The sequence below is a fragment of the Cetorhinus maximus genome, chromosome 36 (assembly GCF_964194155.1).
Source record: "Cetorhinus maximus chromosome 36, sCetMax3.hap1.1, whole genome shotgun sequence".
In the NCBI taxonomy this organism is placed as follows: domain Eukaryota; kingdom Metazoa; phylum Chordata; class Chondrichthyes; order Lamniformes; family Cetorhinidae; genus Cetorhinus; species Cetorhinus maximus.
In genome coordinates, this window is record NC_135914.1 from 6,537,880 (window position 1) to 6,551,495 (window position 13,616).

Below are 13,616 nucleotides of genomic sequence, written 5' to 3' on the forward strand. Positions count from 1 at the left end.
GAAAGGTTCCATCAGACTGGAAAATGGCAAATATAACCCCTCTATTCAAGAAGGGAAGGAGGCAGAAAACAGGAAACTATAGGCCAGAAAGCTTGACATCTGTCGCAGGGGAGTTGTTAGAATCGATCATTAAGGAGGTTACAGCTGAGCACCTAGAAGAGCTCAAGGCAATCGGGAAGAGTCAGCATGGTTTTGTGAAAGGAAAATCATGTTTAAACAATTCATTGAACTTCTTTGAAGGAGTAACATGCTCGGTGAATAAAGGGGAACCTGTAGACGTACTGTACTTAGATTTCCAGAAGGCATTTGATAAGGTGCCACATCAAAGGTTATTACGGAAAATAAAAGCACATGGTGTAGGGGGTAACATATTAGCATGGATAGAAGATTGGCTGGCTGGCAGAAAGCAGAGACTATGCATAGATGGGTCTTTTTCAGATTGGCAGGATGTGACGAGTGGAGTCCCACAGGGGTCTGTGCTGGGGCCTCAACTTCTTACAATTTACATCAATGACTTAGATGAGAGGAGTGAAGGCATGGTAGTTAAATTTCAGACGACACAAAGATAGGTAGGAAAGTATGTTGTGAAGAGGACGTGAGGAGGTTGCAGATGGATATTGATAGGTTGAGTGAGTGGGCAAAGATCTGGCAAATGGAGTTTAATGTGGAAAAATGTGTAGTTGTTGACTTTGGCAGGAAGAACAAAAAAGCAGAATATTAAGTAAATGGAGAACGGCTGCATAATTCTGTGGTGCAGAGGGGTCTAGGTGTTCGAGTACATGAATCACAAAAGGTTAGTATGCAAGTACAGCAAGTAATTAAGGCGGCTAATGGAATACTATCCTTTATTACGAGAGGGATTGAACATAAAAGGTTATGCTTCAGTTATACAGGACATTGGTGAGACCACATCTCGAATACTATGTGCAGTTTTGGTCTCCTTATTTAAGGAAGAATGTAAATGCATTGGAGGCGGTTCAGAGGAGGTTTACTAGATTGAAGAAGATTACAGAAGATGCAACACCTGCCCCTTCACTTCCTCTCTCCTCACCGTCCAAGGGCCCAAACACTCCTTTCAAGTGAAGCAGCATTTCACTTGCATTTCCCCTAACTTAGTCTACTGCATTCGTTGCTCCCAATGCGGTCTCCTCTACATTGGAGAGACCAAACATAAACTGGGCGACCGCTTTGCAGAACACCTGCGGTCTGTCCGCAATAAAGACCCAAACCTCCCTGTCGCTTGCCATTTTAACACTCCACCCTGCTCTCTTGCCCACATATCTGTCCTTGGCTTGCTGCATTGTTCCAGTGAAGCCCAACGCAAACTGGAGGAACAGCACCTCATCTTCCGACCAGGCACTTTACAGCCTTCCAGACTGAATATTGAATTCAACAACTTTAGATCTTGAACTCCCTCCTCCATCCCCACCCCCTTTCCGTTTCTTCCCCCTCCTTTTTGTTTTTTCCAGTAATTTATATAGATTTTTCTTTTCCCACCTATTTCCACTATTTTTAAATCTATACCTGTAATGCCCTGTCAGCCTTTCCACCCCACCCCCACTAGAGCTGTACCTTGAGTGTCCTGCCATCCATTCTTAATTAGCACATTCTCTTAGATAATATCACCACCTTTAACACTTCTTTGTTCCTTTGTCTGTGACATCTTTTGATTATCTGCTCCTATCACTGCTTGCTTGTCCCTACAACCACCCCCCGCCCTCCCACCTTAAACCAGCTTATATTTCACCCCTCTCCTAATTTTACTCAGTTCTGTTGAAGGGTCATGAGGACTCGAAACGTCAACTCTTTTCTTCTCCGCCGATGCTGCCAGACCTGCTGAGATTTTCCAGGTAATTCTGTTTCTGTTTTTACTAGATTGATACCTGGAATGAGTGGGTTGCCTTATGAGGAAAGGCTGGACGGACTGGGCTTGTTTCCACTAGAGTTTAGAAGAGTGAGGGGTGATTTGATTGAAGTACACAAGATCCTGAACTGCCTTGACAAGATGGACATTAAAAATGATGTTTCCTCTTGTGGGTGAGTCCAGAACTAGGGGGCATTGTTTTAAAATTAGGGGTCCCCCTTTTTGGACAGAGATGAGGAGAACTTTTTTCTGAGGGTTTTCCGACTTTGGAACTCTCTGCCTCAGAAGGTGGTGCGAGGCGGGTTCATTGAATATTTTTAAGGCAGAGGTAGATAGATTCTTGTTAGGCAAGGGAATCAAAGGTTATCGGGAGGTAGATGGGAATGTGAAAATCGAAACACAAACAGATCAGCCATGATCTTATTGAATTGCGGAGCAGGCTCGAGGGGCCAAATGGTCTACTCCTGTTCTTATTACTTATGTTATGTTAGTTACATCCTCAAAAAACTCCAGGAGGTTTGTCAAACATGATTTCCCTTTCATAGATCCATGTTGGGTTTGTCTAATCCCATTGATATTTTCTAAGTGGCAACACCTCCACCAGAGTCCACTTGCCAACCAATCAGCACTATCTTCTCATATGGTATAAAGTTGTTGCTTCCCCGACATTGGTGTTCTTGCAATTGTTCTGATGAGCGCAAGACGAAAAGCTTCGACAAAATGTTTTTTTTCAGCAATACACAAATATTTTAAAATAACTCCTGCACTGTAATAAATAGATTTCAAAATGAAATTATTTGGTTTCCAATGAGAAGTGAGAGATAATCAATCCCCACCAAGATTAATTTTACAACAATAAAAGCAATACATTAATAGGAGAGAGGGCATCTGACAGAATGAACAGTGACTAGCAGCGCCTTCCGTGGTTGCAACTCAAGGGGTTTCCTGGTGAGCCTCATGATTGTGAAATAATACAGAACGTGGCCATTGTTCAAGGTTTAGTTGTAAAGACCACACCAATAGCATTGTCCCAAAAATACTGACACTTCTTAAATCAACAATGCTATTAAAAAAGTTAACTAATTAGCTATCTGACAGAATCATACAAATTACAGCACATGAGACTGTTCCACAGATCAGATCTGTTAGTTTTAGCTGTTCAAATGAAACCATCTTTAACCCTGTTTCCCCTATGCTTTTTGTATTCTTCCTTTTAAACTGTTTATTCCATTCAAATAATATTGTAGATTTCATCTTCATTAGTACTTGTCATAAACAATCCATGTTTCATAAATGTTATGTGGAAAATGTCTTTAACGTGACCACATGCTTTTCTATTCATACCCTGAGTCTGCTCTCCCTTGTTACAAATTCACCAAACAAAGTAATCTTTCATTATTTACACTCCAGAACAACACATAATGCTTAAATTTCAATCCAAGCAGTATTGTGTACAAAATCATAAGAACGTACAAAATACAAGCAGGAATAGGCCGTTCAACTCCTCAAACATTCTCTGTCATTCAATACAAACATGGAAATCTACTGCCTCAACTCCACCTTCCTGCCTGCTCCCCATATCCCTAGATTCCCTGGCAGGCCAAAAAGCTGTTTGTCTCAGCCTTAAACATACGTTATGATCCACAAGCTTCTGGGGTAGAGAATTCCAAAAATTCACAACCCTGAGTGAAGAAGCTTCTCCTCAGCTCAGTCCTAAACAATCAGCCTCTTAACCCGAGTCTGTGCCCCCGTGTTCTCTAGCCAGGAAAAACAACCTCTTAGTGTCTACCCTGTCAAGCCCCTTCAGAAATATTGTGTACTACAAAAAAGTAAACAACTTTGCACTTCCCCACATTATGCTACATCTTGACACTTCAATTTTCCACTCAAACTGTCTATACCGCTTAACAGGCTGTCCTCACTACCTCACTCTCTGTACCTTCATCTAAGTCATTAATATAGATTGTAAATAGGTGAGGCCCCAGCACTGAATCTTGCAGCACTCCACTAGTTACAGCTTGCCAACTTGAAAATGACCTGTTTATCCCTACTATCTGCCTCCTGTCCATTAACCAATCCTCCACAGGTGTAATGTAATGCCCAAACTCCATTAGCCCTTATCTTGCATATTAACATTTTGGGTGTCACCTTATTGAATGCCTTTTGGACAACTAAGTATACTACATCTACTAGCTCCTCTTTATCTGCTCTATTAAGTACACCCTCAAAATCCTGTAATAAATTTGTCAAAAATGGTTTCCCTTTCATGAAGCCATGTTAAATCATAGTATGATCAGGCAAAGTTAAGCACACTGTTAAGACTTCCTTAATAATGGACTCCAGCATTTTCCCGATGACTGATTTCAGGCTACCTGGCCTGTAGTTCCCCGTTTTCTCTCTCCCTCTTTCCTTGAGAAGCAGAGTTACCATAAATTGTAACATATAAGTTGGCCTAGCATATAAGACGATCCTAATTTTCCTGCACCAAAAATCATGTTTTTGCATATACTCGGTGCACAAGTTGACCCTGCCCTCCCTTTTCAGCCATACTCACGTAAGTAATCAGCCTCAATTTTTCTCCGCACAAATGCATGTTTTACTTACTGATACCTTATAACTGGGCATAAGGGATCAAACAGGCAACATGGGCTGTGTTGCAAAAGTGTGCAGGAGTTTAAGACATGGCCACTCTTTGCAACAGCAGTAGATTAGGCTTCAAAATAGTGACATTCACACCCATGCCATTGTTTCACTTCTATACTTAGTGAGTCAATCCCAGTTTTTGGAGGGATTTTTCAAGGCTCCAAAGTTCGACTTATATACTGACAACTATGGTACGTTTGCCAACTCCCAATATACTTGGGATGTTCCAAAATTTAGAGCGTTTTAGAAAGTTGTAACTATCAATCTTTGTTACATACAATGTTTAGAAGCATGAAAACTATTTGTTTTCTCATGGGCTTTTCTACTCGTATTCCATCCTTCAAAGAACTAGTGCAGCCTAGATTTCACCATTACTCTATTCCATTAAGAATCTTTACTTAAAATATACTTTCTCTCACTGTTCTATCACTCCTCCTCCCAAATTGCATTATCCTTTGCACCAGCCAACTGTCTGCCCACTCTGAAAACCAGTCTATGTTGTCCTACAATCTCCAGCATTCTCCTTCATTACCATGCCCCCTAGTTTGGCAGCATGAGCAAACTAAATAGCATTCTGCTCAAACCGACACCAAAGCACTTTCATCAGCTCCTGCAAATATCCCTAGTGCAAACCTCAGCCCATTAGTTATCCCTTTATTCAGGTAGCTACGTTGCCTTTAATGCCACATACTTCGTAATAACTCTCTTATGCAGCATAGTATCAACTGCATCCTCAAGGCTCGATGTATGCTACCACAATTCCTTCCCCCACCCCCCCCATACACAATGATTTTCTCAATGTCCAAGTGCCTAGGACAATAAATATGGGGACGTGGTGGGACTGAACACCACCAGTTATTGTAAATCTGTGTTAACTCTCCATCAGTCCAAGCCTTTAGATGGGATCCAGATGTTTATCACATGAGCTCCCATTACTGTCTGAAAGATACTGCGAATGCAGAACGGCTGCCATATTTGCCTAGATATCATTCGCCGTGAGAAACACTTCTAGCTGTTTTAACAACGTGTTAAGACACTATGTAATATATGTAATTCACTTACCAAAAACAGATGAAGCCAAAGAAATAGACTATTTTCCTGCCTATGTTACAAGCATATAGAACCATTCAGCACATCATGCCTGTGCTGGCTTTTTGAAAGAGATATCCAATTAGTCCCACCCCACCCAAACCACCCTTTCCAATAGAACAGCCATTTTTTTCAGGAAGAGGAACAGGTTTTGCAACTCAAGAAACTCAGCCACGTGTTACTGTTCAGCCCCACCACGTCCCCATATCTAATATTTGCTTGCCTGGAAAAACATTAATCTATCACCTGAACCCATTCAAAACACTGCTTTCAATGTTCTTCTATGGTAATCAACTACTATACAGAAGAGTTCACTTAAGTCCCAATTACCCATCTCAATTTTTAAAATTATTCCATTATTGCCCTAAGCACTTTGGACACTCTTAGTGTCCTAGGCCCAACCATCTTCAGCTGCTTCATCACTGACCTTCCTTCCTTCATAAGGTCAGAAGTGGGGATGTTTGCTGATGACTGCACAATGTTCAGCACCATTCGTGACTTCTCAGATAGTGAAACAGCCTGTGCCCATATGCAACATAAACTGGACAACATTCAGGCTCAGGCTGATAAGTACAAGAACATTTGCACTACACAAGTGCCTGGCAATGGCCATCTCCAATGAGAGAGAATCTAACCACGCCCCTTGACATTCAATGGCATTACCATTGCTGAATCCCTGACTATCAACATCCTGGGGGTTACCACTGACCAGCCATATAAATACTGTGGCTACAAGAGCAGGTCAGAAACTGGGAATTCTGTGGAGAGTAACTCACCTCCTGACTCCCCAAAGCCTTGTCCACCATCTACAAGGCACAAATCAAGAGTGTGATGGAATACTGTCCACTTGTCTGGGTGAGTACAACTCCAACCATACAACAAGCTCGACACCATCCAGGACAAAGCAGCCCGCTTGATTGGCACCACATCCACATTCACTCCCTCCACCACCGACTAACATTGGCAGCAGCATGTACTATCTACAAGATGCACTGCAGGAACTCATCAAGGCTCCTTAGACAGCACCTTCCAAACCCGTGACCTCTGCTACCTAGAAGGACAAGGGCAGCAGTTGCAATATGGACACCACTTGCAAGTTCACCACCTCCAAGCCATGCACCATCATGACTTGGAAATATGTCGCCGTTCTGTGATTGTCACTGAGTTAAAATCCTGGAACTCCGTCCCTAACAGCACTGTGCATGTACCTACAACCACAGGGACTGCAGCAGTTCAAGGCGGCAGCTCACCACCACCTTCTCAAGGGCAACTAGGGATGGACAATAAGTGCTGGTCTAGCCAGCGGCGCCCATATCCTCTGAATAAATTAATGTGGCACAGTTTATTGAATTAATTTCCTGTACAAAGATACCTTTAGGCACAATCAAAGCATTTTAAAACCATCAAATTCATCGTCTTTAGCATCCAACACAAAGAGTTCATCGAATTCATTGAGTCACTTTGGCAATGGCATCATTGTAAGGATCCCACTCTAGAGTAGATGTGCTTTTACTTTCAGAATCATCCCTCCACAACAAACCATCTTCCTCTCTATCTATTGAATTGGATATTCAGTGTTTTTGAATGATCTGATGACACTTAGTGCACTAATAGCATCCCACGATTTGATAATGAAACCACATAGAACTTGAAGTGGGGCAGCACGTATATTTCCACTCTGTGAAGGCTTTTTTCTCCATCAATCTTTTCCATTCAGCGTGAACATGATCCTTGAATAACTTGTTGAACACAAGTCCAAAGGTTGAACGTCGGACATTACACCTCCTGATATAACTGCAACATGGGTGTAATTTCTTCCCTGGCATCTCTTGATCTCATTGGTTATACAGGTACTGAACATGTCCCACACTAATAAGCTTTATTCTTTACTGGAATGCCTATTCCACACATTCTCGGTTCATAACTTCACTCCATTCCAATCCATCCAACTGTTGTCATGGACATGAACAGAAACTCCTGCAGGGAAGTTGATTTTCAGTATGGTTTCACGTTTGAAAATTACCACAGGCTTTAATTTTGTTCCTAGGCCATGCAGGCTAGTACCACCATAAATCTGGTCTTCTCACGTCCTGTTGTTTTCACTGTATTCAAATCCTTCCACTCCAGTTTGGCTGCTGGGCATACTGAAATTCATGGGCAATTCACCCATATTGCCGGTGACTTTTTTGCCGTCTGATGATGAATCGCTAAACTGGCAATTTTGGCATTAAGGTCTTTTGGTAGTCTCGGAGCAATCTTGGTCTTCTGCCGCCAGAGACACCAGACTCTTTCGTTCCATAAAGCAGTTCCACCAACTTACTGTTGGTCCAAAATCTTTGTTGGACTCAGGGTTTGATTTGGCCTCTTAAGTGCATATATAAGCATTGCATTTTTGGTGACGATGTAACCATTCCAAAGATTGCGGAGGACTTATTCAATACATGCTTCTCAAAATCATCAGTGGCTGGTCCTTGTTTGATGGCTCATTGGCTATCTTCTCCAGGGCAGATTCACAGAATTTTAACAGCACAGGAGGCCATTCAGCCCATCGTATCTGCACCAGCTCTCCAAATGAGCAATATGACCTAGTGGCACTGCCCTGCCTTTTTCCCATACCCCTGCACATTGTTTCATGCACCTCAACTACTCCCTGTGATAGTGAGTTTTACATTCTAGCCACTTTCTGGGTAAAGAAGTTTCTCCTGAATTCCCTGTTGGGTTTATTAGTGACTATCTTATCACCACTAATTTTGGATTTCTCACAAGTGAAAACATTTTCAAGAATTACTGTATTTTGCATTATTGCATTTATACACTGTCACAAATAAAAGCTCCCAAGAGTCTTCACAGAGGCATATTCAGGCAAAAAAAATGGACGCTGAGCAAAAGGGGGACATATTAGCACCAAACGCTTGGTGAGAGAAATAGGTTTTAAGGAGGGATTTAAAAGGAGAGGGAGGTGTAGAACTTTGGAAAGAGAACTCCAAAGTGTGGGGCCTAGGTGGCCATGGCATGGCCTCCAATGGTGAGACAAAGGGAGACATACAAATGGCTAGATTCAGAGGACATTTGAGGGTGGATACATTGGAAGGTTGAAAAAGGTTAGAGATAGTTTGGGCAAGGGCACAAAGGGATTTTAACATGAGAATTAGAACTTCAAATGGGAAGCATTGGTGGACCAGGAGCCAAACTAGGTTAGCAAGAACAGCAGTCAGTGAGGTGACCAGTTGAGACATGAATGGGGGCAAGCTATGTTACAGATGTCGAAGGAAGCAGGCCTACAGACGAACACATAGGAATCAAGAGTAGGCCATTCCACCCCTCAAGCCTGCTCCGGCACTCAAGATAACCATGGCTGATCTGATTGTGGCCTCAACTCCACTTTCTGCCTACCCCCAATAACCTTTGAATCCCTTGTTAGTCAAAAATCTATCTACCTTTGCCTTTAAAAACATTCAATGACCCAGCCTCCAGCTCTCTAGGGAAGAAACTTCCACAGACTCATGACCCTGAGTGAAAACATTTCTCATCTTCATCTTAAATGGGAGACCCCTTATTTTCAAACTGTATCCCCTAGTTCTAGTCTCTCCCACAAGGGGAAAGCACCTTTTTAGCATCCACCCTGTCAAGTCCCCTCAGGATCGTATATGTTTCAATAAGATTGCCTCTCATTCTTTTAAACTCCAATGGATACAGGCCCGGCCTGTCCAACCTTTCCTCATAAGGTAACCCCCTCATCCCAGGAACCAGTCAAGTGAACTTTTTCTGACTCTGGGCCATAATTGCTTCTAATCCAATTATGTCCTTTCTTAAATAAAAAGACCAAAAGGGTAAACAGTACTCTAGATGTAGTCTCACCAATGTCCTGTACTACTGCAGCAAGCATCTCTACTTTTATACTCGATTCCTCTTGCAATAAACACCAACATTCCATTTGCCTTCCTAATCACTTGCTGTAACTGCATATTAACTTTTTATGATTTGTGGGTCAGGACACCCAGATCCCTCTACTTCAGAGTTCTGCAATCTCTCTCCATTTAAATAAAACCTCCTTCCATTCTCGCACCAGTTTTTCACAAACACCAAATTTTCTCACTGTAGCAGTTATTTGATGAGTTAGCAAATGTTACAACTTTTAGCTTGGAAGCAGCTTCATGCTTCATTTGTTTTGCTAGGAGGCCCATTTCTGTTCCTCACTTGCCATACCATGCGCAGTCTGCTCTGTGCTGGGGTGTCTTAAACTCCCGTGCATCTTCTTCGCAACAGAGCCTGCATCACCTGCTTGACCCCAAGTGCCAACTTACAGTATAAGTAAAACATGCATTTCTGTAGTGAAAAATTGAGGCCGACTACTAATGCATGTATAGCATTTCACAGCTGAAAAAAGGGGCCAACTACATCGAGCATATGCAAAAGCATGATTTTTGGTGCGAAGAAATGGGGTTGTCTTATATGCTGGGTCGACTTGCATGCCACAACCTAGGGTACACCTACACACTGGTACAAAAGATAACCTACACACATTTCAAATTTGTTGCTATTCAGCACTATCAAGGGCAGCTATAAAAACTAGTCTAGTGGAAAAACAAAGAAAAAAGACAAACTGGATGTTATTGCTTTAGAAAGCTGTCATTTCAAATCTGGGACCTGGTTTCAGTCCAGTCCAGACAGATCAGACGATAGTAGCAGTGAAGAGGTGAATGATCTGATATAAAAATCAGTCTACAGCTATTTCAACCCAATTCCTGGTTCAACGCAACTACAATACAAAACAACCCATAATAACTGGAAAAGAAATTGACCATGACATTTCGAGAGGCTATCCGCAAAGCTGCTGTAGAAATGGAAAAACACAAGTTGAATGCATATGCCGCAGATGGATATGGGTAAATGAAGCTTAATTCAGAGTCTGGTTGTGTTATACCTGTTTTGGGAGTGTTTGGTGCTAATACTGGAAACACCTTCAGTAATGACATTGACCTTCAAATACAGAATCAAAATCTTTCAAATACTGAAAATTGGAGACATAGTTATTTTGGTGCACAACTTCATGGCAGTCCTTAAATGGTTAACAGGCATAAATTGCAACCACCTCCCAAAACCCTGATTCCACAAATTATCTACAGCCGGTGAGTCACTGCTGAATAAGCATTACTCAGCAAGAACATAAACACCCTGGACTTGTGCCCGACCCTGTCCAATCCTCACCAACCCCCTCCCCACCCAAGGGTACTGAATCTGAACAAGGGCAAGGCATTTCACATTTATTCAAGAGGTGAATATCTATCACATTGTAACAAACTCTTCTCTGAATCCCAGTGCCCCAATCTGTCATGCACGTCAGCCCAGCAAGACAACTTGGCAAGAGAAAAGCACGTCCCAGTGCAACAAACAGAGCACAAGTGTCACGGTGACCCGCATCCAGAACCCCCGTGTCACGGTGACCCGCATCCAGAACCCCCGTGTCACGGTGACCCGCATCCAGAACCCCCGTGTCACGGTGACCCGCATCCAGAACCCCCGTGTCACGGTGACCCGCATCCAGAACCCCCGTGTCACGGTGACCCGCATCCAGAACCCCCGTGTCACGGTGACCCGCATCCAGAACCCCCGTGTCACGGTGACCCGCATCCAGAACCCCCGTGTCACGGTGACCCGCATCCAGAACCCCCGTGTCACGGTGACCCGCATCCAGAACCCCCGTGTCACGGTGACCCGCATCCAGAACCCCCGTGTCACGGTGACCCGCATCCAGAACCCCCGTGTCACGGTGACCCGCATCCAGAACCCCCGTGTCACGGTGACCCGCATCCAGAACCCCCGTGTCACGGTGACCCGCATCCAGAACCCCCGTGTCACGGTGACCCGCATCCAGAAAAAGCCGAACATACATTGCAGACTTATCAGGATCTGAAGGAGAACAGTTGGGTTAATGTTTTGACTCTTAATGGAAACCACTAACCAGTCTCCTCTTCTTCAGATGCTTAGAATGGTCTTTATTTCCAGTATTTACTCTTTCTTATATAATTGGAAGAAATAGTTTCCTATTTTAATGTAACATCCAGATTGAATTAAAAAGTCAAATTCACGAGAAAATCATATTTTGACTATAAACAAAAATGGTCACAATTTTGTGATAGAATGTTATTTCTACCAATTTAATCTGAATGTCTGATACTACGAACCAATCTCAGGGAGAAAAACAGGCTTGTGTGCGGCCATTCCAATACTCTGGAGTGATAATAACATTTTACAAAGTTTGTTTAAAAAATGGACCAGACGGCTGGTCATACAGTATGTACAATGTTTGGATATCACTGATAAACAGTAAAATCAACTGGGGTAGGATGACAAAATGGCTGGAGAAAAATCCATATGGAAATATACTGTATTCCCTTCAGGAATTAACATATCCTGAATAACTGGAGACTGCCCAACACTAGCACATGTGGGATGGGATCTGAATTTGAGGTAAAGATTTAAACACTTTGGTTTTCCTGATTACGAGTTCAACATATTACATCTACTAGATTGCCTTAAAATTGGAGTTAAGCGAAGAAGTGCGCTCTCAGCCAACAAATACCTGCAGGCAAGCAAGCTCCAAGACAAAAGTAATAAAAATAAGTTTAAAAGTTAGTCTAGAGTCAACAGCTTACTGTACATCATTAAAGTAGAAACCTTACCCGTTTTAGCTCACTCTCTTCTTCCCTCTCCTCGGTGCTCTTCCCGCTTTTTGTTATTTTGTTTCTCGAGTGCTTGATGGTCGTTTTAATAGCAGGCCGACAAACATAATTCTCCAGGTTTTTGGGCGGTTTCTTAGTTCTCTTAGGCTGCAGCCCAATTTTCAGTTTTAGGCTGCCTTCCGCAAAATTTGTCTCCCTGACAGAAAACTGCTGCTGGTCTGAGTTTGGTGGGTCAAGTTCTTGTCCTGAGTCAGCAGCTTTTCCCTCTTCCTGCTTCCAGTTCGTACCATCTTCTTCCTCCAAGGCACCCCCATCAATCTCTCCCTCTCTCCTGCCAACAACTTTGTTGTTGCAATTTGTTGGAGTATTCTTTCCAGGGTTGCCCTCTGCATCAACGCTCAAAGGCTGGTTCAAGGATCCTAACAATGCATTTCTTTGCTCCATTATGCAACTTCCCCCCCCTTACCAGTATCGGTAAGGATTGTTATAAAGAGCCACCTGTGCGTTCAGATTGCTGCTTTCTGTAGCAGACACTGACACTACACAAGCTGCCTGGTTAGTGCTCCCAGCTGAAACGCAGCATCACTGTCACTGTAAAAGAAGAGAAAAAAATAGTCAGCATTAATTTGGAATCTCCCTCACTTTGGATTTTCCCATCACTAATTTCAAGCGAGGCTCGAGCAGGTGACAATTACTGAGCTACACGCTTCTCTCCTGAGTCCCATTCTTCACCCAGTGAAAATTTTTGCTTGGGACAGTTTACCTCACTTTCAGTCAAGCCAAGATGATTTTTGTGCAATGTTACCCAAGGTTTACTTAATATATCAATGCTCTTGGGTCTGGGGAGGATTAAGCCAACACACTTTAGTCATCCCAATAAACTTCTCGTGTGGTGCTCTTAATGCATATCACACTGAGGAGCTCCCACCTCCAGTTAGAGCTGAATGCTCTCTCTAAAACACACCCAAATTTGGATGGGGAAATTTAGAATTGTACTGCTGATTGTTTTATGCAGTCTCACATCTAGCAAACGTGTGTTAGATACAAGGCCATAGACATATACAACTGTTACAGATACTAAACCATTTCATAAAAAAGGGCCAATTCTCAGTTGTGCAGTCTGAAATTTACAAGCAGTTACAAACGTCTTCAGCAGTTACTAAATGGCTACAATTCCCTGGATTTACCTACTTAAAGCACTGGCCTTAATACCACAGGCTATATTCACAATTAAATATCATAGCCATAATCCAGTCCAAAAGCTATCCTGTGAGAAATGCCACAGGAGATCCATTATTGATAAAAAAAAAAGTTCATATGCACAGCACATTACATTG

At 42.7% G+C, this 13,616-nt stretch overlaps 1 protein-coding gene across 1 annotated transcript in view; it reads right to left on the reverse strand.

The window, feature by feature from the left end:
• Positions 1-13,616, reverse strand: part of ash1l (ash1 (absent, small, or homeotic)-like (Drosophila)) — a 215,825-nt gene that overhangs the window by 170,474 nt on the left and 31,735 nt on the right. Inside the window, exon 2 of the mRNA XM_078534088.1 lies at positions 12,280-12,870. Within this exon, the coding sequence (XP_078390214.1) occupies positions 12,280-12,723 (444 nt within the window). The 5' untranslated portion in view covers positions 12,724-12,870. The remainder of the gene's footprint in view (positions 1-12,279; positions 12,871-13,616) is intronic.